Source organism: Pelobates fuscus, chromosome 5, assembly GCF_036172605.1.
Source record: "Pelobates fuscus isolate aPelFus1 chromosome 5, aPelFus1.pri, whole genome shotgun sequence".
Lineage (NCBI taxonomy): Eukaryota > Metazoa > Chordata > Amphibia > Anura > Pelobatidae > Pelobates > Pelobates fuscus.
In genome coordinates, this window is record NC_086321.1 from 369,475,880 (window position 1) to 369,503,520 (window position 27,641).

The 27,641-nt window shown below is 40.1% G+C and overlaps 1 protein-coding gene across 1 annotated transcript in view; it reads left to right on the forward strand.

Annotated features, from left to right (window-relative positions):
* The window catches only part of CACNG1 (calcium voltage-gated channel auxiliary subunit gamma 1), a 44,496-nt gene extending 17,997 nt beyond the window's left edge, over window positions 1–26,499 (forward strand). Inside the window, exons 2-4 of the mRNA XM_063453388.1 lie at window positions 22,125–22,199; window positions 24,413–24,550; window positions 25,581–26,499. Coding sequence (XP_063309458.1) covers window positions 22,125–22,199; window positions 24,413–24,550; window positions 25,581–25,807 — 440 coding nt within the window. The 3' untranslated portion in view covers window positions 25,808–26,499. The remainder of the gene's footprint in view (window positions 1–22,124; window positions 22,200–24,412; window positions 24,551–25,580) is intronic.
* The last annotated feature ends 1,142 nt before the right edge of the window (window positions 26,500–27,641 follow it).

Consider the following 27,641-nt stretch of genomic DNA (forward strand, 5'->3'; position numbering starts at 1 on the left):
AATTGACAGTCCTTTTCTGCAGCTCCACTTTGTAAAGTACTCCAGGGATTTTATTTTATCTAAGATCATATTTAGGGAGGCATGTATTAATAACGTGCAAAAAAAAAAAAGATATTAACAATATAATAAATACTATTTTACTGTCAGCTAATTTATTAAATCAGAACAATTTTAACAAGCTGACGGACCACCACACACACACACACACAAACATATATAGGAACATTTTGTGCAAAAAAATGTTTTTGTCACACACATTTCTATTAAAGGAACACTATAACGTCAGGACCACTATAACGTCAGGAACACAAACATGTAATCCTGACCCTATAGTGTTAAAGCCACCATTTAGCCCCCCTGGTTCCTCTTGCCCCACTAAATATAGAAAATCTTACATTTAATAATCTGCTGCTGCTGACTCTGCCCTTGATCTGCCTGCTTGGCTGACATAATCAGAAATTATTCTCTCAGCCAATCACAATGCTTTCCCATAGGACAATGCTTTCCCATAGGACAAGGTACAAGGCAAACACAGCCCTGGCCAATCAGTACCTCCTCATAGAGATGCATTGAATCAATGCATCTCTATGAGGAACACTGTGCAGCACTGCCCCAAGAAGCACCTCTAGTAGCCATCTGAGGAGTGGCCAGAGGAGGTATCACTAGTCTGTAATATAAACACTGCATTTTTTTGGAAAAGACAGTGTTTACTGCAAAAAACCTGAAGGTAATGATTATGCTCGCCAGAACAAACACAATAAGCTGTAGTGGTTCTGGTGACTATAGTGTCCCTTTAAGGATTTAAATGATTGGTGCCTGGAGTACCTTGGCCCCATCCTACAGTAAGCTGTCAAATTGTCGGCACTTTTGGGTACCTGCAGTCTGCCTTGTACGGATATGCTAAAGCAGAAATTCATGTTGGTATTTGTTATATCAATTTTGTGCATTGATTAAGAACAGCTGGCTTGATTAAATGGTTTAAAACGTACCATCATTCACACTGAGCAAGACGCACTCCAAAACAGATCCAAAGCAGCTCCATATTGAAACTTTGTCAGCGCATCAATATGGTTATAATGGGTGCTGTTTTAGACTCTACTTCCATCACACTGTTAGGTGTATGAATAACTAAAGATGAATCCCAGGCCCTCCAGAGCAGGATATACAGGTGGTTATTTTGAGTCACCCAACCACATGTCCCAGTCCTTCTTTTCGAAGGTTTCTAATATGTGTCATCTCCTCCTTCTCCATGATACCGGGAGACACCTGTGACTTTCCCGTCCTCTTACCACCTGTTATCATTCGTTCCTTGATCAATGTCCAGCCAGCAGCCTGTGGGATATAGCGGGGGGCGTCATAGTTCTCTCCGCAAGTTAAGTGTGTGTATTCTTTAATATAACTTAACAGTGAGCAGCCCAGGTCAGATCTCTCCGAATCGAAGCATGGCAAAGTATTTCAGCAGGCATTTATAGCACACAGCAAATGGACCCATAAACCGCTTTAAATAAAGCAGAAGAAAAAGGTCTGTATGAAGCACGTTTAGATTTGGGAGGTCGTAAACAGTCAGCTGTCCTATGTAACAGGAGCGGGTCTCGTCCCATCCAGAGGACTCTGACTGACAGTTCCATGTGTAATCGCAAGGAATGAACCTCAATTTACCTATTGAATCCTGTGAATGTGCATTGAAAACCTCATACAGAATGTATTCGTGGATGACACGCAAGTAATATAAGCCCCGGTGGCATTACACGTGTGTAAGTTGTGAAAGCGATGGTGGGGAGATGTCCATCACTGCCGAGCCTTAACTCACCCATGTTTATAAATATACATTTATTGGGTGCACAAAAATATTTCCCATTCTCTCAAATCACGAAGGAGAGCCAAACAGACTTTATGAGCGATAAATCACGCTGCCCTTTAAATACAGCAGTCTTTGTTGTTCTGTTGCAAAGCTTCTGTGCACAGATTAGCAGAGGGTTATAGATACGTGGAACATACTCCCAGCCAAGGTAGCAGACAAAAAAAGAAAAATCTAATTACATGAGCTGAGCTAGTTTTTGTACTTTCAATATCTAATGATTTTATGGCCTAACAAAATGGTGTAAAAAGCATTCACTAAAGGTGAATTGCAGCAACAATAGCATCTCCACGTTGAACGCTCCTCATAGAGATGCACTGACTCATGGGGAAGCATTTGACTGGCTGAGATCATCATCATCATTGGGAGGACCTCATAATTCAATTAGATAGGCTTTGCATCTGTGGGCATCTCGGGCAGCCAGGTTGACATGCCACTTTAGTGGGCCTGACCATTATGGGTGTTACTAGTGACATAGGTTGTGGCCTGTCCAACTGCGGCCCTAATTCAGAAGTCCTAATGTTGGCAGAATTATTTTATTAGCTGGTGCCAGTATGTTGTATGATATACTTCAAACAGAGCTCCAACCTGGGGTTTGTGCCTTCTTTTGGATCAACAGCAAAATAAAGATGTGAGAAAAGCTGAACTTGATGGATGCATGTCTCTTTCCAGCTATGTAACTATACTGACACCCTCCGCCAGTTACTGTGCAGCCTGACAAGGGCAAGGGTCAGAACGGATCAGACGTAGAAGAATAAGGGGACTCACACTCCTCCAGAATCATCTAGGTTCACCGTGTCAATGTATGCGTGCGTGCGTGTGTGTGTGATTGTGTGTCTATGTATGTGATTGTTTGAATTTATGCATTGCTGGGTGAATACCATAGAGTTGTACATGTAGGAGCCTGGAGCAGCCGAGACATATATGAGAAGGTAGCACATGGCCTTGAGTTTCCTACAGAACCCAAAAATACGTAAATATATCAAAGCCTATATTGTATTATTACTGTAGGTAGAAGTGTCTGAACAGCCGAATGCTTGGAATTTAGAGAAAACACACACACATCTCCCAGTGTGATGGTTGCTCGTTAGAATAGGAAGACTGGGATGGAATGTGTCAGACTGAGACAGATTGACAAAATACCAGCTGGTGATACAAGTAACAGCAAAGAATGCGAGGATCAGAGGTGCGTGAAACAAAATACTTTGTTAACAGACATTATCTCATAAGATCAGCAAAACACATCCCCGAAATCACACGGCCAACTGAACCCAAATTGGGGACAAACTAGAAAAAAGGGAAAATTAACTAAGAACTTTAGCTTGCTGAATTGCGCTGTGTGTGAATAGAGTGTTCTCTTTTTATTTTACAAAAAAGTGCAGATTTTTATAGAAATGGACACCTTTATAAATTAACTGTTACACCCTCCCTGGCTGTCAATCAGACAACTGGTCCTGGTTTGTTTGGTTCACTGGAGATAAACTCAAGAGGCAGCATTTGCCCAGAGTACCTGCCTTGCAAATACTGCTTATTGGCCTGCATTTGGAAGTCTGTGATTGGACAGCCACAGAAAGTCTGGGCGGGGTTAGAAGGGGAGGGTTTGCAAAGGCTGCAGACAAGAGACCTGCTGCATTTGAAGCTGTTTGCAGATTTCGCCCCAATGAAATAAATGCATAATTAAATGCACGGGTATTTTCATTGCGAGTATATCTACTTGATAGTCATTTGTTTTAAAATGTATTTTGTTTTTCTTTTTGTATTTGGGCAGTGAAATGTCCCTTTAATAATTAGCATTCCTCTTAATTCCCTTCCCATAACCCCTCAGACTCTATTACAGAGTACAACAGATAGGAAGGATTAAAAGGATGGTTTCCCAGTGTGACTAACTTGGATAATATTACGCCAGCTGCATGTTGATTAACCGTTTAGTGAATAAACCCTTTAGACGATTAATTTATAGACGTGTGCCAGGCACCATAAATACACTTACCATTGCGGAGCCCCTTAACAGACTAGACCCAACATTTCACTATCATTTATTAAACCATTAAAGGGACACTCTACTGCCCAAACGGGCAAAAAAAAATAAAAAAATGAATCACTGTTTAGTAGATACACCCCAAATGAATACATGCATGCATTCTCATACATGTACTCATTGGGGTATATCTTAAAACAGTGTGCAATGCATGTGCGCGCACACACAGCATTCTGATCTGAGGCCGCTGGACTGAAGTCTGATCTGAGGCAAGCAAGGGGATCCATCTTTGTATTCCTAACACTAAAAGTCTTCCTTTAACCCCTTAAGGACACATCAGGCTCAGACGAGGCACACTTTGCACTGGAGGAGCAGAAACAAACATCTCGGTGACAGGTGCAAAAGACAGAGCTTATAACAAAGATTGACAGGGAGCAAAGACGGAGGCGCTTCATTCAGGCACAGAGCTAAATACAAAAGTGTGGACTTTTAAATCAGCCAAAAACAATTTTGGTTCAGTTGGACTGAATTTCATCTATGTACGTTTTTATTCACACAAACCAAATTGGTGTGAAAATGTGCGGCTGCAACTGGAGAAAGGGGTTGTAGTGTGGGGGGAAATAGGCTGCAATTGAGGGCAAGGGGCTGTAGAGAGGAGAATAAGGGACTGTAGTAGGGGTATGTGGTGTAAAAGGGGGGTTAGGGGTCTGTAGTAGGGGATAGGGACTGGAGTAGGGGACAAGGGCTGCAAGAAGGGTGGAATAGGGGCTGTAGTTGGGGTGTTTGGGGTTGAAATCTGGAGGATAGGGACTATAGTGTGGGATAGGGCTGCAGTGAAGGTAAAGGACTGTAGTAGGGGTGTTGGAGGCTGTAGTAGGGAGAGAGCAAATGCTGCCTCTTCAGTTTATCTCCAGTGAACTTAACAAACCAGGAAGTAACCGGACCGGTTGTCTGGCAGCCAGGGTCGTGTAACAGTTCATTTATAGAAGTAAGGGGCTGTAGTAGGGGTTATAGTGCCAGTAGTAGAGGGTATAGTGCCAGTAGTAGGGAGTTAGGGGCTTTAGTAGGGAGTTAGGGGCTTTAGTAGGGGGTATAGTGCCCCTTGGAGAGCTTGGTTGCTTCATCTAAGTGCTGCTTCTAAGTGTGTGTGTGGTTGGAGATATTCTGGAGAGTTTTACAGAAGCTTCAACTGTCTAAGAGTTGTGCTAAGAGTTCTTTTTTACTGTTACAGGTAAGATTCATCTGTAGGAAAAGGTTACTGACTGCACAAGGTTTGATTTCCTGTTGGTAATTATAAGGCATTTGATTGGATTAGGCAGCTACTTGCTATTGATTGCTATTTAAATTAGCTATTGTTTGCTAATAAGCAGAGGCCTACCCAGGTGTTAAACATTCCTAGTGGGAGGTGATTTTAGGAGTATATAAGGGTAGTTGTCATTAGCTTGGCTAATAGAGCTTGGTTGCTTCATCTAAGTGTTGCTTCTAAGTGTGTGTGTGGTTGGAGATATTCTGGAGAGTTTTACAGAAGCTTCAACTGTCTAAGAGTTGTGCTAAGAGTTCTTTTTTACTGTTACAGGTAAGATTCATCTGTAGGAAAAGGTTACTGACTGCACAAGGTTTGATTTCCTGTTGGTAATTATAAGGCATTTGATTGGATTAGGTAGCTACTTGCTATTGATTGCTATTTAAATTAGCTATTGCTTGCTAATAAGCAGAGGCCTACCCAGGTGTTAAACATTCCTAGTGGGAGGTGATTTTAGGAGTATATAAGGGTAGTTGTCATTAGCTTGGCTAATAGAGCTTGGTTGCTTCATCTAAGTGTTGCTTCTAAGTGTGTGTGTGGTTGGAGATATTCTGGAGAGTTTTACAGAAGCTTCAACTGTCTAAGAGTTGTGCTAAGAGTTCTTCTTTACTGTTACAGGTAAGATTCATCTGTAGGAAAAGGTTACTGACTGCACAAGGTTTGATTTCCTGTTGGTAATTATAAGGCATTTGATTGGATTAGGTAGCTACTTGCTATTGATTGCTATTTAAATTAGCTATTGTTTGCTAATAAGCAGAGGCCTACCCAGGTGGAACATTCCTAGTGGGAGGTGATTTTAGGAGTATATAAGGGTAGTTGTCATTAGCTTGGCTAATAGAGCTTGGTTGCTTCATCTAAGTGTTGCTTCTAAGTGTGTGTGTGGTTGGAGATATTCTGGAGAGTTTTACAGAAGCTTCAACTGTCTAAGAGTTGTGCTAAGAGTTCTTTTTTACTGTTACAGGTAAGATTCATCTGTAGGAAAAGGTTACTGACTGCACAAGGTTTGATTTCCTGTTGGTAATTATAAGGCATTTGATTGGATTAGGTAGCTACTTGCTATTGATTGCTATTTAAATTAGCTATTGTTTGCTAATAAGCAGAGGCCTACCCAGGTGTTAAACATTCCTAGTGGGAGGTGATTTTAGGAGTATATAAGGGTAGTTGTCATTAGCTTGGCTAATAGAGCTTGGTTGCTTCATCTAAGTGTTGCTTCTAAGTGTGTGTGTGGTTGGAGATATTCTGGAGAGTTTTACAGAAGCTTCAACTGTCTAAGAGTTGTGCTAAGAGTTCTTTTTTACTGTTTTACTATAGTGCCAGTAATAGGGAGTTAGGGACTGTAGTAGGGGGTATAGTGCCAGTAGTAGGAAGTGAGGGACTGTAGTCGGGAATATAGCGCCAATTGTAGGAAGTGAGGGGCTGCAGTAGGGGGTATAGTGCCAGTAGTAGGAAGTTAGGGGCTGCAGTAGGGGGTATAGTGCCAGTAGTAGGAAGTTAGGGGCTGCAGTAGGAAGTATAGTGCCAGTAGTAGGAAGTGAGGGACTGTAGTAGGAAGTATAGTGCCAGTAGTAGGAAGTGAGGGACTGTAGTAGGGAGTATAGTGCCAGTAGTAGGAAGTTAGGGGCTGCAGTAGGAAGTATAGTGCCAGTAGTAGGAAGTGAGGGACTGTAGTAGGAAGTATAGTGCCAGTAGTAGGAAGTGAGGGACTGTAGTAGGAAGTATAGTGCCAGTAGTAGGAAGTGAGGGACTGTAGTAGGGAGTATAGTGCCAGTAGTAGGAAGTTAGGGGCTGCAGTAGGGGGTATAGGAGCTAAACTGGGGAGTAAGGGGCTGCAGTAGAATGTAGGGGATGCAATTGGGGGATGGGACTATAGTGGGAGATGACTGTAGTGGGGCAAAGGGGCTGCAATTGGGTGGCTGGGGCTGTAGTGGGGAATAGAGGTTCTGCTCGCTCCCTCAGTCACTCTGCAGTCTCAGCCAGGTAGGTAAGATGTCACACCTTAGGTGTAGCCAACCTGCCCCCTCCACTCGCACCATAGACCCTCTGCAATCTCCAGGCAGGATAAGGACCGCTTAGCTCCCTTATACCTCTTTCCATCCATGTCTCTTCTACTCCCCTTCCATTCATATCTCTGTTTCTCATCCATCCATGTCTCTCCGTTCCCATCCCCCATCCACCCCTGCCTCCCACCCTTCATCCCTGCCTCTCTCCAATCTATGTATCCCTCCCCTTCCATACCCCCTTCCCCCCCTTCATCCATGTACCCCTTCCACACCCACCTCCACCCCCACCCCCCCGTCATCCATGCATCCCTCCAAGAGAGGGGGGGTGGCTCCTTAATGTGCAGCATACGGTTAGACTGGACGCCTGGTAGTCACATGACACCTGACGCTGCTCAGCAGAGCGTGACAAGGGGAATGCCTGCCATATGATGATTTGGAGTTGTGGAATTAGAAGGAATGGCAGATCTTCCAAATTTTCATCAGATCACAACTCAGTTGAAACCAAGTGCACAGGTCTGACACGGTTATTCACTATAGTGGGATTTCTAAATGAATTAAGTAAATTTCAAACTTAAGGCCAGAGTAGCAGAACTGAAAGCATGGCTAACAGAATTGTTCCCTTTCCGCTACTTTGACCTTAAAATCTGAAACACAGTTTAGTAAATAATCCTGTGAGTATATACAGTGTGCTGCAAACGAGAAATTAACCTAAGGGAGACTAGTCACCAAAACAACTTTAGCTTAATGAAGCAGTTTTGGTGTATAGAACATGCCCCTGCAGTCTTACTGCCCAATCCCCGGCCACTTAGGAGTTAAATCACTTTGTTTATGAACCCTAGTCACACCTCCCTGCATGTGACTTACACAGCCTTCCTAAACACTTCCTGTAAAGAGTCATCTAATGTTTACACTTCCTGTATTGCAAATTATGATTTCTTTAAAATTTCTTATATCCTGTTCTGTTAATACCTTTCTAGACCCTGCAGAAGCCTCCTGTATGTAATTAAAGTTCTATTTACAGAGCAGGAGATAAAAACTTCTAAAGTAAGTTACATATGATTGAAAATGAAACCTTTTTTGTTTGTTTTTTCATGCAGGCTGTGTGAGTCACAGACAAAAGGACATGATGCTAGGACTGCATGGACAGAAACAAAAGTGCTTTAACACCTAAATGAAAGAGAAACGGTTTAATTAAGCTAAAGTTGTTTTGGTGACTATAGTGTCCGTTTAACTAATCATGGCAGCTCAATGGCAGCTAATCATGACCGTCATCTGCATGTTGAAGTGTGCTCAGGAATATGCGTGTGATAAAACAAGTTTATTTTTTGTACGGCTTTAAAACAGCATTGAATGCATTGTATCTGGTATGTTCATGGAGATTAGAACGAAGCCATGCTAGCCGCCCCCCCCCCCTCCCCCCCCCAGACCCCCTCACCCTTTCTACAACAAAAACACAACAAACGCCAACCTCAAAGCTCCATCGCACAGAAATAAAATAAGTCACATTTAATGCCACCAGCCAGGACAGAGAAAATTAAGATAAACACATTAGCAGAAAATTTAGTTCAGGAGTCTGGCAAAACAAATGGAGTTGATGTGATGTAAAGAGACATCTTCCCCCTCGCCCTCAGCATGCAAATCGCAGGACGGCCCCTGAAACCTGCAAGGCCCCACGTGAGACAGCTGCCACCAGCAGATCACATTCCTGCCCAATGTCAGCCTCTGCACAGGAGCTACTTTTAGAAATCATGTCTAAGACGATCCAAGCGCAATAAACAGGGAAGGCAACGGGCAGCCGCACAACGTTAAGGAACAGTTGGAAAATCACAGAGGAACTCAATGACTAAACAGTGAGAGGACAATCAATGTGGGTGATTTATGCCAAAATATGAAGGCAGTTCTTTTAGTGAAAATGTGTTTTAAATCCCCGGGTAGATTGTGGCACCAAATGATTGGAGACAGATAGAATGGCCATTTCTACCAATTCTCTAATAAGAAGTATTCCTACGGAATAAATCAGATCAGCACAATATTACAAACTAGCCCCAAGTCATGGTGTTAGGGGTGTGTGGCTTAGTCAAAGTCCTAGAGACAATTAATGAGACCAACAATATTAAGACCACTCGTTTTACTTTAATACAGAACAACGGCATCGTTATAACAATCTGGTGCTAGATCGTAATGAAGCAGAATTTAATTTAGCACGTCCTACTCCTTCAATCAGGTGATATAGAATGGAATGTCCTATTCATTTAGCATTAGCCAGCCTCTATAGAATGGAATGCCCTATTCATTCAGCATTAGCCAGCCTCTATAGAATGGAATGTCCTATTCATTTAGCATTTGCCAGCCTCTATAGAATGGAATGTCCTATTAATTTAGCATTAGCCAGCCTCTATAGAATGGAATGTCCTATTCATTTAGCATTAGCCAGCCTCTATAGAATGGAATGTCCTATTCATTTAGCATTAGCCAGCCTCTATAGAATGGAATGTCCTATTCATTTAGCATTAGCCAGACTCTATAGAATGGAATGTCCTATTCATTTAGCATTAGCCAGACTCTATAGAATGGAATGTCCTATTCATTAAGCATTAGCCAGCCTCTATAGAATGGAATGTCCTATTCATTTAGCATTAGCCAGACTCTATAGAATGGAATGTCCTATTCATTTAGCATTAGCCAGACTCTATAGAATGGAATGTCCTATTCATTTAGCATTAGCCAGACTCTATATAATGGAATGTCCTATTCATTTAGCATTAGCCAGACTCTATAGAATGGAATGTCCTATTCATTTAGCATTAGCCAGACTCTATAGAATGGAATGTCCTATTCATTTAGCATTAGCCAGCCTCTATAGAATGGAATGTCCTATTCATTTAGCATTAGCCAGCCTCTATAGAATGGAATGTCCTATTCATTTAGCATTAGCCAGACTCTATAGAATGGAATGTCCTATTCATTTAGCATTAGCCAGACTCTATAGAATGGAATGTCCTATTCATTAAGCATTAGCCAGCCTCTATAGAATGGAATGTCCTATTCATTTAGCATTAGCCAGACTCTATAGAATGGAATGTCCTATTCATTTAGCATTAGCCAGACTCTATAGAATGGAATGTCCTATTCATTTAGCATTAGCCAGACTCTATAGAATGGAATGTCCTATTCATTTAGCATTAGCCAGACTCTATAGAATGGAATGTCCTATTCATTTAGAATTAGCCAGACTCTATAGAATGGAATGTCCTATTCATTTAGCATTAGCCAGCCTCTATATAATGGAATGTCCTATTCATTTAGCATTAGCCAGCCTCTGTAGAATGGAATGTCCTATTCATTTAGCATTAGCCAGCCTCTATAGAATGGAATGTCCTATTCATTTAGCATTAGCCAGCCTCTATAGAATGGAATGTCCTATTCATTTAGCATTAGCCAGCCTCTATAGAATGGAATGTCCTATTCATTTAGCATTAGCCAGCCTCTATATAATGGAATGTCCTATTCCTTTAGCATTAGCCAGCCTCTATAGAGTGGAATGTCCTATTCATTTAGCATTAGCCAGCCTCTATAGAATGGAATGTCCTATTCATTTAGCATTAGCCAGACTCTATAGAATGGAATGTCCTATTCATTTAGCATTAGCCAGACTCTATAGAATGGAATGTCCTATTCATTAAGCATTAGCCAGCCTCTATAGAATGGAATGTCCTATTCATTTAGCATTAGCCAGCCTCTATAGAATGGAATGTCCTATTCATTTAGCATTAGCCAGCCTCTATAGAATGGAATGTCCTATTCATTTAGCATTAGCCAGACTCTATAGAATGGAATGTCCTATTCATTTAGCATTAGCCAGACTCTATAGAATGGAATGTCCTATTCATTTAGCATTAGCCAGCCTCTATAGAATGGAATGTCCTATTCATTTAGCATTAGCCAGACTCTATAGAATGGAATGCCCTATTCATTCAGCATTAGCCAGACTCTATATAATGGAATGTCCTATTCATTCAGCACTAGCCAGACTCTATAGAATGGAATGCCCTATTCATTCAGCATTAGCCAGCCTCTATAGAATGGAATGTCCTATTCATTTAGCATTAGCCAGCCTCTATAGAATGGAATGTCCTATTCATTTAGCATTAGCCAGCCTCTATATAATGGAATGTCCTATTCATTTAGCATTAGCCAGCCTCTATAGAATGGAATGTCCTATTCATTTAGCATTAGCCAGACTCTATAGAATGGAATGTCCTATTCATTTAGCATTAGCCAGCCTCTATAGAATGGAATGTCCTATTCATTTAGCATTAGCCAGCCTCTATATAATGGAATGTCCTATTCATTTAGCATTAGCCAGACTCTATAGAATGGAATGTCCTATTCATTTAGCATTAGCCAGACTCTATAGAATGGAATGTCCTATTCATTAAGCATTAGCCAGCCTCTATAGAATGGAATGTCCTATTCATTAAGCATTAGCCAGCCTCTATATAATGGAATGTCCTATTGATTCAGTATTAACTAGACCCTGCAGAATGGAATGTCCTATTCATTTAGCATTAGCCAGCCTCTATATAATGGAATGTCCTATTGATTCAGTATTAACTAGACCCTGCAGAATGGAATGTCCTATTCATTTAGCATTAGCCAGCCTCTATAGAATGGAATGTCCTATTCATTTAGCATTAGCCAGCCTCTATAGAATGGAATGCACTATTCATTTAGCATTAGCCAGACTTTATATAATGGAATGGCCTACTCATTTACTCTGTCGAATGGAATGCCCTATTCATTTAGCATTAGCCAGCCTCTATATAATGGAATGTCCTATTCATTTAGCATTAGCCAGACTCTATAGAATGGAATGTCCTATTCATTTAGCATTAGCCAGACTCTATAGAATGGAATGTCCTATTCATTTAGAATTAGCCAGACTCTATAGAATGGAATGTCCTATTCATTTAGCATTAGCCAGCCTCTATATAATGGAATGTCCTATTCATTTAGCATTAGCCAGCCTCTGTAGAATGGAATGTCCTATTCATTTAGCATTAGCCAGCCTCTATAGAATGGAATGTCCTATTCATTTAGCATTAGCCAGCCTCTATAGAATGGAATGTCCTATTCATTTAGCATTAGCCAGCCTCTATAGAATGGAATGTCCTATTCATTTAGCATTAGCCAGCCTCTATATAATGGAATGTCCTATTCCTTTAGCATTAGCCAGCCTCTATAGAGTGGAATGTCCTATTCATTTAGCATTAGCCAGCCTCTATAGAATGGAATGTCCTATTCATTTAGCATTAGCCAGCCTCTATAGAATGGAATGTCCTATTCATTTAGCATTAGCCAGCCTCTATAGAATGGAATGTCCTATTCATTTAGCATTAGCCAGCCTCTATATAATGGAATGTCCTATTCCTTTAGCATTAGCCAGCCTCTATAGAGTGGAATGTCCTATTCATTTAGCATTAGCCAGCCTCTATAGAATGGAATGTCCTATTCATTTAGCATTAGCCAGACTCTATAGAATGGAATGTCCTATTCATTTAGCATTAGCCAGACTCTATAGAATGGAATGTCCTATTCATTAAGCATTAGCCAGCCTCTATAGAATGGAATGTCCTATTCATTTAGCATTAGCCAGCCTCTATAGAATGGAATGTCCTATTCATTTAGCATTAGCCAGCCTCTATAGAATGGAATGTCCTATTCATTTAGCATTAGCCAGACTCTATAGAATGGAATGTCCTATTCATTTAGCATTAGCCAGACTCTATAGAATGGAATGTCCTATTCATTTAGCATTAGCCAGCCTCTATAGAATGGAATGTCCTATTCATTTAGCATTAGCCAGACTCTATAGAATGGAATGCCCTATTCATTCAGCATTAGCCAGACTCTATATAATGGAATGTCCTATTCATTCAGCACTAGCCAGACTCTATAGAATGGAATGCCCTATTCATTCAGCATTAGCCAGCCTCTATAGAATGGAATGTCCTATTCATTTAGCATTAGCCAGCCTCTATAGAATGGAATGTCCTATTCATTTAGCATTAGCCAGCCTCTATATAATGGAATGTCCTATTCATTTAGCATTAGCCAGCCTCTATAGAATGGAATGTCCTATTCATTTAGCATTAGCCAGACTCTATAGAATGGAATGTCCTATTCATTTAGCATTAGCCAGCCTCTATAGAATGGAATGTCCTATTCATTTAGCATTAGCCAGCCTCTATATAATGGAATGTCCTATTCATTTAGCATTAGCCAGACTCTATAGAATGGAATGTCCTATTCATTTAGCATTAGCCAGACTCTATAGAATGGAATGTCCTATTCATTAAGCATTAGCCAGCCTCTATAGAATGGAATGTCCTATTCATTAAGCATTAGCCAGCCTCTATATAATGGAATGTCCTATTGATTCAGTATTAACTAGACCCTGCAGAATGGAATGTCCTATTCATTTAGCATTAGCCAGCCTCTATATAATGGAATGTCCTATTGATTCAGTATTAACTAGACCCTGCAGAATGGAATGTCCTATTCATTTAGCATTAGCCAGCCTCTATAGAATGGAATGTCCTATTCATTTAGCATTAGCCAGCCTCTATAGAATGGAATGCACTATTCATTTAGCATTAGCCAGACTTTATATAATGGAATGGCCTACTCATTTACTCTGTCGAATGGAATGCCCTATTCATTTAGCATTAGCCAGCCTCTATATAATGGAATGTCCTATTCATTTAGCATTAGCCAGACTCTATAGAATGGAATGTCCTATTCATTTAGCATTAGCCAGACTCTATAGAATGGAATGTCCTATTCATTTAGAATTAGCCAGACTCTATAGAATGGAATGTCCTATTCATTTAGCATTAGCCAGCCTCTATATAATGGAATGTCCTATTCATTTAGCATTAGCCAGCCTCTGTAGAATGGAATGTCCTATTCATTTAGCATTAGCCAGCCTCTATAGAATGGAATGTCCTATTCATTTAGCATTAGCCAGCCTCTATAGAATGGAATGTCCTATTCATTTAGCATTAGCCAGCCTCTATAGAATGGAATGTCCTATTCATTTAGCATTAGCCAGCCTCTATATAATGGAATGTCCTATTCCTTTAGCATTAGCCAGCCTCTATAGAGTGGAATGTCCTATTCATTTAGCATTAGCCAGCCTCTATAGAATGGAATGTCCTATTCATTTAGCATTAGCCAGACTCTATAGAATGGAATGTCCTATTCATTTAGCATTAGCCAGACTCTATAGAATGGAATGTCCTATTCATTAAGCATTAGCCAGCCTCTATAGAATGGAATGTCCTATTCATTTAGCATTAGCCAGCCTCTATAGAATGGAATGTCCTATTCATTTAGCATTAGCCAGCCTCTATAGAATGGAATGTCCTATTCATTTAGCATTAGCCAGACTCTATAGAATGGAATGTCCTATTCATTTAGCATTAGCCAGACTCTATAGAATGGAATGTCCTATTCATTTAGCATTAGCCAGCCTCTATAGAATGGAATGTCCTATTCATTTAGCATTAGCCAGCCTCTATAGAATGGAATGCACTATTCATTTAGCATTAGCCAGACTTTATATAATGGAATGTCCTATTCATTTAGCATTAGCCAGCCTCTATAGAATGGAATGTCCTATTCATTTAGCATTAGCCAGCCTCTATATAATGGAATGTCCTATTCATTTAGCATTAGCCAGACTCTATAGAATGGAATGTCCTATTCATTTAGCATTTGCCAGCCTCTATAGAGTGGAATGTCCTATTCATTTAGCATTAGCCAGCCTCTATAGAATGGAATGCACTATTCATTTAGCATTAGCCAGCCTCTATATAATGGAATGTCCTATTCATTTAGCATTAGCCAGACTCTATAGAATGGAATGCCCTATTCATTCAGCAGTAGCCAGCCTCTATATAATGGAATGTCCTATTCATTTAGCATTAGCCAGACTCTATAGAATGGAATGTCCTATTCATTTAGCAGTAGCCAGCCTCTATATAATGGAATGTCCTATTCATTTAGCATTAGCCAGACTCTATAGAATGGAATGCCCTATTCATTCAGCATTAGCCAGCCTCTATATAATGGAATGTGCTATTCATTTAGCATTAGCCAGACTTTATATAATGGAATGTCCTTTTCATTTAGCATTAAGCAAGCTGTATAGAATGGAATGTCCTATTCATTCAGCATTAGCCAGCCTCTATATAATGGAATGTCCTATTCCTTTAGCATTAGCCAGCCTCTATAGAGTGGAATGTCCTATTCATTTAGCATTAGCCAGCCTCTATAGAATGGAATGTCCTATTCATTTAGCATTAGCCAGACTCTATAGAATGGAATGTCCTATTCATTTAGCATTAGCCAGACTCTATAGAATGGAATGTCCTATTCATTTAGCATTAGCCAGCCTCTATATAATGGAATGTCCTATTCCTTTAGCATTAGCCAGCCTCTATAGAGTGGAATGTCCTATTCATTTAGCATTAGCCAGCCTCTATAGAATGGAATGTCCTATTCATTTAGCATTAGCCAGACTCTATAGAATGGAATGTCCTATTCATTTAGCATTAGCCAGACTCTATAGAATGGAATGTCCTATTCATTAAGCATTAGCCAGCCTCTATAGAATGGAATGTCCTATTCATTTAGCATTAGCCAGCCTCTATAGAATGGAATGTCCTATTCATTTAGCATTAGCCAGCCTCTATAGAATGGAATGTCCTATTCATTTAGCATTAGCCAGACTCTATAGAATGGAATGTCCTATTCATTTAGCATTAGCCAGACTCTATAGAATGGAATGTCCTATTCATTTAGCATTAGCCAGCCTCTATAGAATGGAATGTCCTATTCATTTAGCATTAGCCAGCCTCTATAGAATGGAATGCACTATTCATTTAGCATTAGCCAGACTTTATATAATGGAATGTCCTATTCATTTAGCATTAGCCAGCCTCTATAGAATGGAATGTCCTATTCATTTAGCATTAGCCAGCCTCTATATAATGGAATGTCCTATTCATTTAGCATTAGCCAGACTCTATAGAATGGAATGTCCTATTCATTTAGCATTTGCCAGCCTCTATAGAGTGGAATGTCCTATTCATTTAGCATTAGCCAGCCTCTATAGAATGGAATGCACTATTCATTTAGCATTAGCCAGCCTCTATATAATGGAATGTCCTATTCATTTAGCATTAGCCAGACTCTATAGAATGGAATGCCCTATTCATTCAGCAGTAGCCAGCCTCTATATAATGGAATGTCCTATTCATTTAGCATTAGCCAGACTCTATAGAATGGAATGTCCTATTCATTTAGCAGTAGCCAGCCTCTATATAATGGAATGTCCTATTCATTTAGCATTAGCCAGACTCTATAGAATGGAATGCCCTATTCATTCAGCATTAGCCAGCCTCTATATAATGGAATGTGCTATTCATTTAGCATTAGCCAGACTTTATATAATGGAATGTCCTTTTCATTTAGCATTAAGCAAGCTGTATAGAATGGAATGTCCTATTCATTCAGCATTAGCCAGCCTCTATATAATGGAATGTCCTATTCCTTTAGCATTAGCCAGCCTCTATAGAGTGGAATGTCCTATTCATTTAGCATTAGCCAGCCTCTATAGAATGGAATGTCCTATTCATTTAGCATTAGCCAGACTCTATAGAATGGAATGTCCTATTCATTTAGCATTAGCCAGACTCTATAGAATGGAATGTCCTATTCATTTAGCATTAGCCAGCCTCTATATAATGGAATGTCCTATTCCTTTAGCATTAGCCAGCCTCTATAGAGTGGAATGTCCTATTCATTTAGCATTAGCCAGCCTCTATAGAATGGAATGTCCTATTCATTTAGCATTAGCCAGACTCTATAGAATGGAATGTCCTATTCATTTAGCATTAGCCAGACTCTATAGAATGGAATGTCCTATTCATTAAGCATTAGCCAGCCTCTATAGAATGGAATGTCCTATTCATTTAGCATTAGCCAGCCTCTATAGAATGGAATGTCCTATTCATTTAGCATTAGCCAGCCTCTATAGAATGGAATGTCCTATTCATTTAGCATTAGCCAGACTCTATAGAATGGAATGTCCTATTCATTTAGCATTAGCCAGACTCTATAGAATGGAATGTCCTATTCATTTAGCATTAGCCAGCCTCTATAGAATGGAATGTCCTATTCATTTAGCATTAGCCAGCCTCTATAGAATGGAATGCACTATTCATTTAGCATTAGCCAGACTTTATATAATGGAATGTCCTATTCATTTAGCATTAGCCAGCCTCTATAGAATGGAATGTCCTATTCATTTAGCATTAGCCAGCCTCTATATAATGGAATGTCCTATTCATTTAGCATTAGCCAGACTCTATAGAATGGAATGTCCTATTCATTTAGCATTTGCCAGCCTCTATAGAGTGGAATGTCCTATTCATTTAGCATTAGCCAGCCTCTATAGAATGGAATGCACTATTCATTTAGCATTAGCCAGCCTCTATATAATGGAATGTCCTATTCATTTAGCATTAGCCAGACTCTATAGAATGGAATGCCCTATTCATTCAGCATTAGCCAGCCTCTATATAATGGAATGTGCTATTCATTTAGCATTAGCCAGACTCTATAGAATGGAATGTCCTATTCATTTAGCATTAGCCAGACTCTATAGAATGGAATGTCCTATTCATTTAGCATTAGCCAGACTCTATAGAATGGAATGTCCTATTCATTTAGCATTAGCCAGCCTCTATATAATGGAATGTCCTATTCCTTTAGCATTAGCCAGCCTCTATAGAGTGGAATGTCCTATTCATTTAGCATTAGCCAGCCTCTATAGAATGGAATGTCCTATTCATTTAGCATTAGCCAGACTCTATAGAATGGAATGTCCTATTCATTTAGCATTAGCCAGACTCTATAGAATGGAATGTCCTATTCATTAAGCATTAGCCAGCCTCTATAGAATGGAATGTCCTATTCATTTAGCATTAGCCAGCCTCTATAGAATGGAATGTCCTATTCATTTAGCATTAGCCAGCCTCTATAGAATGGAATGTCCTATTCATTTAGCATTAGCCAGACTCTATAGAATGGAATGTCCTATTCATTTAGCATTAGCCAGACTCTATAGAATGGAATGTCCTATTCATTTAGCATTAGCCAGCCTCTATAGAATGGAATGTCCTATTCATTTAGCATTAGCCAGACTCTATAGAATGGAATGTCCTATTCATTTAGCATTAGCCAGACTTTATATAATGGAATGTCCTATTCATTTAGCATTAGCCAGCCTCTATAGAATGGAATGTCCTATTCATTCAGCATTAGCCAGCCTCTATAGAATGGAATGTCCTATTCATTTAGCATTAGCCAGCCTCTATAGAATGGAATGTCCTATTCATTTAGCATTAGCCAGCCTCTATAGAATGGAATGTCCTATTCATTCAGCATTAGCCAGCCTCTATATAATGGAATGTCCTATTCATTTAGCATTAGCCAGACTTTATATAATGGAATGTCCTATTCATTTAGCATTAGCCAGCCTCTATAGAATGGAATGTCCTATTCATTTAGCATTAGCCAGACTCTATAGAATGGAATGTCCTATTCATTTAGCATTAGCCAGCCTCTATAGAATGGAATGTCCTATTCATTCAGCATTAGCCAGCCTCTATAGAATGGAATGTCCTATTCATTTAGCATTAGCCAGACTCTATAGAATGGAATGTCCTATTCATTTAGCATTAGCCAGCCTCTATAGAATGGAATGTCCTATTCATTCAGCATTAGCCAGCCTCTATATAATGGAATGTCCTATTCATTTAGCATTAGCCAGACTTTATATAATGGAATGTCCTATTCATTTAGCATTAGCCAGCCTCTATAGAATGGAATGTCCTATTCATTTAGCATTAGCCAGACTTTATATAATGGAATGTCCTATTCATTTAGCATTAGCCAGCCTCTATAGAATGGAATGTCCTATTCATTAAGCATTAGCCAGCCTCTATAGAATGGAATGTCCTATTCATTTAGCATTAGCCAGACTCTATATAATGGAATGTCCTATTCATTTAGCATTAGCCAGCCTCTATAGAATGGAATGTCCTATTCATTAAGCATTAGCCAGCCTCTATAGAATGGAATGTCCTATTCATTTAGCATTAGCCAGCCTCTATAGAATGGAATGTCCTATTCATTTAGCATTAGCCAGACTCTATAGAATGGAATGTCCTATTCATTTAGCATTAGCCAGCCTCTATAGAATGGAATGTCCTATTCATTAAGCATTAGCCAGCCTCTATAGAATGGAATGTCCTATTCATTTAGCATTAGCCAGCCTCTATAGAATGGAATGTCCTATTCATTAAGCATTAGCCAGACTCTATAGAATGGAATGTCCTATTCATTTAGCATTAGCCAGCCTCTATAGAATGGAATGTCCTATTCATTTAGCATTAGCCAGACTCTATAGAATGGAATGTCCTATTCATTTAGCATTAGCCAGCCTCTATAGAATGGAATGTCCTATTCATTAAGCATTAGCCAGACTCTATAGAATGGAATGTCCTATTCATTTAGCATTAGCCAGCCTCTATAGAATGGAATGTCCTATTCATTTAGCATTAGCCAGACTCTATAGATCATACTATCCTACTCATTCAGCGTCTACAACGGCCGTCATAGCCTCAAGTACAGATGTGAATCTTCGTTTTTGTATATTTCTATTTACGTACATTTTAATTTTGTAACAATGCTATTGCATTTTTATTTTTTGCGAAAGGAGGGAAATGTACTCTCTTACTCTCTCGTGAGTTTTCCAATCATGAAGCCAGTAACAGAATTGGATATTTGGGGGGTGTTTGGGGTACCTGAAGATTCTGCACCCACAAGTGCTGGAGATGTAAATCCAACCTTTGCGTTATCGAACGGAGTATCCAACATGTAGTGGTCCTCCTTGTACAAACAAACATAATTAACTGCATATAAATTATTAGCACCTCACACATGTCTAATACACATACACAAAATGATCCATTCACTGACATTTAGTTACACGCATACACACATATATCCAGCCACAATCACACACTAGCATACAGACTCATACATCCACAGACACACACACACACAGAGAAAATTGGATTTTGTAAGCAGGGTCAGGACATTTTTTGGCTAGTGCATATTGTGCTTGACCCCTTAATACAAACCATGATTTTCCTCCACTAATGAGAGGCCAGGCAGCACTAATCGATACAGTATTACAGGTGTTGTACTGTAGAACTCACAGCAAAGAACAAATAATGAGGTGGCCATTTATGCGCTGTCCTTACACAGCAAGAGCTGTGGCTTTTGTAGCCCCCCATCACACGTGAGTGTGGCCAGCTTAGTACCACTTATTGAGCATTATATTATAATCTATCTGCACTGTATTATTGTTCTGATGCCCTTTGAGATTTCATCATTCCGGTGTGGGAGTCAGGGCACATGGGCATGTAAAACGGAAGAAAAATGTCTGGGCCCTCACTTACCCAGCCTATGCTGCCCCCAGGGCCTATTGGGATAGAATTTCCCAGTGAATCTCTCGCTGTGCCTCGGCTGGATTGTGAACATGGAGTCTATATGCTTGAAGTTTCCAGGTTATACTTGCATGGGTGGATGGTTTTACAAATGGCTGCAAAGTGTTGTTTAAGATGGAGACAAAAAAAACCCACAAACACACATAGTATTTAGCCCACCCCCACATTGGGATGTATGGGAATGGGGATTGGCATCCCCATAAGGGGCAGTACACCCCAAAACTAGGGTGGAAACACCCACGGGAAGGGGCATGTCAGTCTTGCGTCAAATGTTAGACCCGAAAGCGGGACAGTTGTGAGGCATGTATTTAGGTCCAACGTAGTGTTCAGCTCATGAAGCCGATAAACCAGGTTAACCAGTTTATCACAGGGCCAAGGGCAGGTGTCCTGCTTGTACAGCCCAACGAACCGCTATGCCTACTTGTTTAGCAATAGACAGGTTCTACAGAACAGCATTGACCAGGTTCTATAGAAAAGAACAAACTAAATACAGCCAGCAGATAAGAATTATCCTGCCGTTAGAACCCGTTAGTATTTTCCTCTTTCTGGACGAGGTCTAGAACACAGAATACATGCGGTTAGGCTGCTGAAAATTCACCAAACGGTGTCATATACCCTTACGCTGCCATGGACTTATGCACCAACACGTTTCGGCTTTCCTTGTCTCTGTGCAAAATCAGCTGCTGGGAATATTTAAAGAAGTCACACCATTTCAGATGGATTATCAATAAGCATTCAAACGTTTAAGGCGTCGTACATCGTATATATAAAATGGCATTAGTCTACTGCGCATGTGTACATGAAAACAAAAGGGACAACTTGAGAGTCTGCAAGGTTAAAGCAAAAGTTACATTTCATGAATGTGCTGTAGAAAAAACTGCTGACCGAAGCAGGAGTAAAGAACTTAGCTTTTAACCTCCGCAGACGTGGAAGGGCCTAACGAGGTCGAAGGTTTTAACCCTTTATTTACTTTTATCTATGACAATTCCCCTCTTCTGGTGCCACAGGTGAGAGTTCTAGGCAAGGTATCTCCAGGTATACTAGTTATACCTGTGGGACTTTAATTATATCTTCGTCCTCGGTACCCTTGCTATCTCACACCAAAGAAGCCATCAAGGAAGACTTGCCCAGATATCTGTGGGTTACGGGATAATATGTGTTATTAAATCCACAGGTTAATATATATATATATATATAGCTCTGTATGTTTAGGGGAATATTTATTTATGGCTTAGGTAAAACAACTCCTTTTCCATCACATGCCTATTGATTAGCTCAGGTATCAGACACGTGGTCCCTGCCATTGTGTCTAAACGCTTTCTTTACTCTTTCTTTTCAGATCAAAGCTGCACTTACTTCAAACATTTCACCTCAGGGGAGAATGCCGAAATCTTTGAGGTGACTACTCAGAAAGGTAGAGTATATACTGATTGTTTTGATCTTTTTTTTTTATCACCTCGACATTTGTTGTATGTTTGAATATTTAACAGAGCTTTATTGCAATAAATGTCACAGAAAATGTCTAAATGAACTTTCCAAGCACCAAAACCACTACAGCCAACTGGTTGGTTATCCTGTCAGGAGTAATTTGTTAAACCGTTGTATTAGCCTTCAGATGGTAAGCTCATGGGCAGAGCCCTCTACCTTATACAATGGTCTGTCTTTTTCCACAATTGTACAGCGCTGCGGAATATGTTGGTGCTTTATAAATGCCAGTAATAAATGTAAATAAATAACAGTTTGACAAGTTACCTGGGTCTTAAAGGGTGCCAGCATCTGGTCTTCTTCTATAAGAGTAGCTGGGTCTTCAGAGTCTTCACTGAACTAAGTAGGTCCGACAGAGGACCTCACTCATTGGTTAACAACAGACAGATGACACGATCAGCCAATGAGAGCTGCCGTGCACGGCCCTGCTTAGTATATACATGAATTCATTGTATTCGTCTTTAAACAAATTGATCAATTTAACTACCAATCAATCCGTTAGGGAAACCTAATTTCAAGTGTTAAAACAAAACAGATTCGTTGGGGAAACATTTTACCCAAATGGCAAATAGCTAGGTATGCAAACTCTGAATCACAAAATAAACGAAAACATTTAAATGTATTAAAATGAATCTAAATGTTTTCCGGGAGAATCAATTTGTGTAAAACAATCTGATTTGTTTAAAGATGATTGCAACAAATGCACGTCTACTACTTAGCCATGTAGAGCTGACTGGATCTTCCTTGAAATAGGGGGTGAGGGTACGGGTGCTCAGCTGGGCCCATGTAAGTTGTCAAATAGCTCTAAAAATAACAGTCTGACAAATTAGTCTTCGATGGCACCAGGAAACTCCAGGCACCGGAATAACTGTAGCAACTTAAAAAAAAAAAAATAGAGAAAATGAAGGGGAAAAAAGGGGACATGTTCTGTTTAAATGATACAAATCCTCAATCTCTCTTATATTTGTCCTGAGTGCGGCTATGAATCCGTTTCACAGTGTAGACCAGGCCTGTCCAACCTGCGGCCCCCAGATGTTGCTGAACTACAACTCCCATGATTCTTAGAAACATAGAAACATAGAATGTGACGGCAGATAAGAACCATTCGGCCCATCTAGTCTGCCCAATTTTCTAAATACTTTCATTAGTCCCTGGCCTTATCTTATAGTTAGGATAGCCTTATGCCTATCCCACGCATGCTTAAACTCCTTTACTGTGTTAACCTATACCACTTCAACTGGAAGGCTATTCCGTGTATCCACTACCCTCTCAGTAAAGTAATACTTCCTGATATTATTTTTAAACCTTTGTCCCTCTAATTTAAGACTATGTCCTCTTGTTGTGGTAGTTTTTCTTCTTTTAAATATAGTCTCCTCCTTTACTGTCTTGATTCCCTTTATGTATTTAAATGTTTCTATCATATCCCCCCTGTCTCGTCTTTCCTCAAATTTTTATTTCTACAGTTTGTAGTTCCATTGTGAATATTTCATATTCCCCGATTTCATAAAAAACCATGACCGTGTACATTCAGGTTTCTCAAGTACAGAAACATGTATTGCAGGCCTCCCAACAGTCCTGCTTTTGGAGGGACAGTTCTGCTAATAGTTGCCTGGTGTCGCACATTTGGGGATTCCAGTGAACGGTTATCAAGCAGCACAGCGCAAACAAATCATTAGACACGCTTTCGCAGAGCACATTAGGACAACCCAGAGTGCATGTCAAGGTCCAGGCGATAAGGTGCCAACCTGGCTAGCTGATACAACCCTTTAGTGGGCAGGCCTGGCCCTATTGTGGGCAGGCCTGGTCCTATTCTGGACAGACCCTTCATTATGGGCATTGCAGTGATACCCGTCACATCACTGGTGACCCCCCTCAAGGCCTACCTCCCAATGTTGGGACAAGGTATGGTAATATACGTAAATACACGCAGAATATGAGGTTAATGCAAATTGTAGTAAATTGAAAACCAAAACAAAATTTAGGCGAAAGTATCTAATTTGGAAAATTTGAGACCTTCCATGGTCCATGCGTTGTTTTATGGCGGCCCCCAGGAAGAAGCAGAAAGTTTGAAATCCTGGTTTGTGATTGGATGTCCAGTTCGCTAATGCCTTTTTCTTTTCTCTCCTATCCCCCCATTGACAGAATACAGCATCTCGGCAGCGGCGATCGCCATCATCGGAGTTGGTTTCATGACGATGGGGATGGTGTGTACTCTCCTGTCCTTTAAACAGAAGCTGGATTACCTGTTAAAACCAGCCGGACTTTTCTTCGTCTTTTCAGGTTAGTGTGTTTGCAAAAATTACACGTGAATATCAGGACAAGGGACACATTTGTTTTTCTTCTTCTTCTGAGAAGATAGAATTGTACAGCAGACAGAAGGAGGCCATTAATTAAACCGGATCTGTGGGTTGTCTGATCACCAACTACAGCCAATCACAATACAACACAGACCTTTAAAATATCTCCCGGTCAGTTCTTATTTTCCCAGATATCCTAGCCTCAGCTGCACTAGTTCAGATTAAAGTCATTTATATTACGGTCTTACGTTAAAAATCAGACTGTTGTTATTGACAGATCTATATATCAAAATCCAAGGCAAGTGAACAGATGGTGTTTTAGCAATTTACTATACAGAACAAAAAATATGCATTTATGAAAAGAGTTGCACGTCTGTAGTGTAAATCAGCTCTACAACACACTTTTCGTAAAACTAAGAATATATAAAAAGGTGCGCTGTGTCTTTAAGACAAGCAAATATTTTATATCAGTGTAAAATATAAATTAAATAAAGTGCAAATGTGTGCAAAGTCTGAAATAGTGTTTACTATATTGACATATCACCATATGTATATAAAGTGCCAAATAGTGTACACACGGTGATACACTTACTGTACACAATAGTAATTGCTACTGCACGGACGGCTGTCCTTTTGTGAGTTCAATATTGGCGTTTCGCACTTTCACGGTTTATACAGAGTTTCACTATTATTTGTTCGTTTTCTTTTTATGTTTCCGGATGTTATAGAAGAATTGCTATTGTGTACAGTAAGTGTATCACCGTGTGTACACTATTTGGCACTTTATATACATATGGTGATATTTCAATATAGTAGACACTATTTGAGAATTTGCACAAATTTGCACGTTATCTAATTTATATTTTACACCGATATAAAATAATATTTGCATGTCTTAAAGACACAGCGCACCTTTTTTATATATTCTAAGATTTATATATACAGTTTTGCCAATTTCCACAAAATAGTAAAACAAAATGAAAACATGAAAAGGTGATCTTGCTTTTCCTCAGGTCTCTGTATGATCATCTCGGCGGAGGTCATTAGACAGTCCGTTCACCGCATGATAGACAGCAAGGACACGGTCTGGATCGAGTATTACTATTCCTGGTCTTTCGCCTGCGCCTGTGCGTCCTTCGCCCTGCTCTTCATTTGTGGAATAGCTCTCGTTCTCATCTCCTTGCCTCGGATGCCGAGGAACCCCTGGGAATCTTGCATGGACGCTGAGCCTGATATGTAAATAAAGTTAAAAAAAAAAGCACACCTACTGCGAATACGGCTGACGCAAGGATGGGAGACAAGGGGTTAAATTATCCGTTCCGGTTGCTGAAGGAACAGGTCACGTTCCCTTACATCAAAAAGGACAAGGAGCGCAGCTTTTTAAAGAATTTGTTTATATCCCAAATTTATAGGTATTTAAGCTTTCTACTTCCGTTACCACGTTTCTGATTGGTTCGGAGAGGCAGCGAGCGCAGTGAATAGCTGGCGAGCAACATAGTTGGGAAGCAAAGTCTTAAAATCTTCCTCAGACCCTCCCCCAGTACGGCAATACCTCTCATGTATGTACCTACATACTGCCAGTGTATATTTAGTAGAGTCCGCTGCAATTAACGCCAACAATCCACCCAGAGTCTCGGTAACAAGGATACTCTATGTGGCATGCTGTCTATTTAAAACGTTATTTAATTAGCTTTAAATAGCCTGGAATACATGATCCCAAGGCGTTGAGCAACAAATGCCTATGATTTGTCATCTCCTTTCGGTAGTGGCTGAAATTTAAGTGCGTAATACTCCCGGCTCTGAGAGAGTCTTAAAGACATATTCATGATTTATTCTAGTTAAATTCACTCGGGAAATTTAAAGCCATTATGTTGTGTGTGATAGGTTTGGGTGGAAGAGTATTTTTATGATATTGGGGGGGTGTGATGGGAGGGTGGAGATTTGTAACGAAATAAAGTGATGATCCGAATCTTCTCTTCATGTCAATTCATCATTTCATGGAACGTGTTGAGTACTTTTAGGGAATATGACACGTCAACATTTATTAAAAGGGACACTTCAGACATACTTCAAATGCATCGAATTGGTTTTAGAGTCCGGAATCCCCTGGCACAGTTCCTCCGTTCAGTGTTAAATCATTTTTGAGCAGTTTAAAACTTAATAAAGTTCCATAGCTTTCCAAAGCCCGGCCTCCAACGGAGGCCAAATCAGCGATTATACAACATAAGGAAGCGCCTTGTGGCTTCAGACACTATAACTACTTGAATGAGATGAAGCAGTGGCAGTGCCCACAGTGTCTCTTTAAATTTGAATACTAGAGAATTAACAACTGGAATGCGAATCTGAAGCCAAAAGAAGCCAAGTGGAAAAGACACGCAAACAGCTGAATTGTTCTAACTCGGCTGGTTTAGCGCACAGGTTCCCACAAAGGCCAGTTTATCCACTACAGTATTTCTGTTAAAATAACTAAGAAGGAAACATCCTTGATAACACAGGGTTAAATCACCTCAATTTAGGGCCCACTGAAAGCATAGGTTAAATGGAAAATTTTCTCATTTCAGTTTTTCTGCCCAAAAATGCGAAATGTATTTAGAATTCTTCATGGAAGCGCTTCCATTAATCTTCCGAGTACAGATTATGCCTCAACGAGCAGGAAACAAACCGTTTCAAAACACATTGGAAACATTCAAAGAGCGGCTTCCAACCACCATAGGATGAAAAATCTGGCAGTAAAATACCGGGTCACAAAGAAAGGACTGTGTGTAGAATTCCAGGCCACTTGGGAAGTATGTGTTTGCATTATATTATGCGACTCAGAAGTGAGTCTGGCAATCTTACTTGAGAAGTGTTAGAGTTCTAGCACAGGTGCTCTCCTGCTCACTAGCAGCTGGATGGGGGTAGAGGGACACGCTCTATTTTGGGCATATTCCCTCTGCCCCTCTTTTCTACCCTACTGTCCCTCGTTTCTAGGTGCTCCTTATTATCACAGAGCTCCACAGCAATAATACTCCCAGTAATGTGTCTGAGTGTATAACAGAGCTCCGCAGCAATAATACTCCCAGTAATGTGTCTGA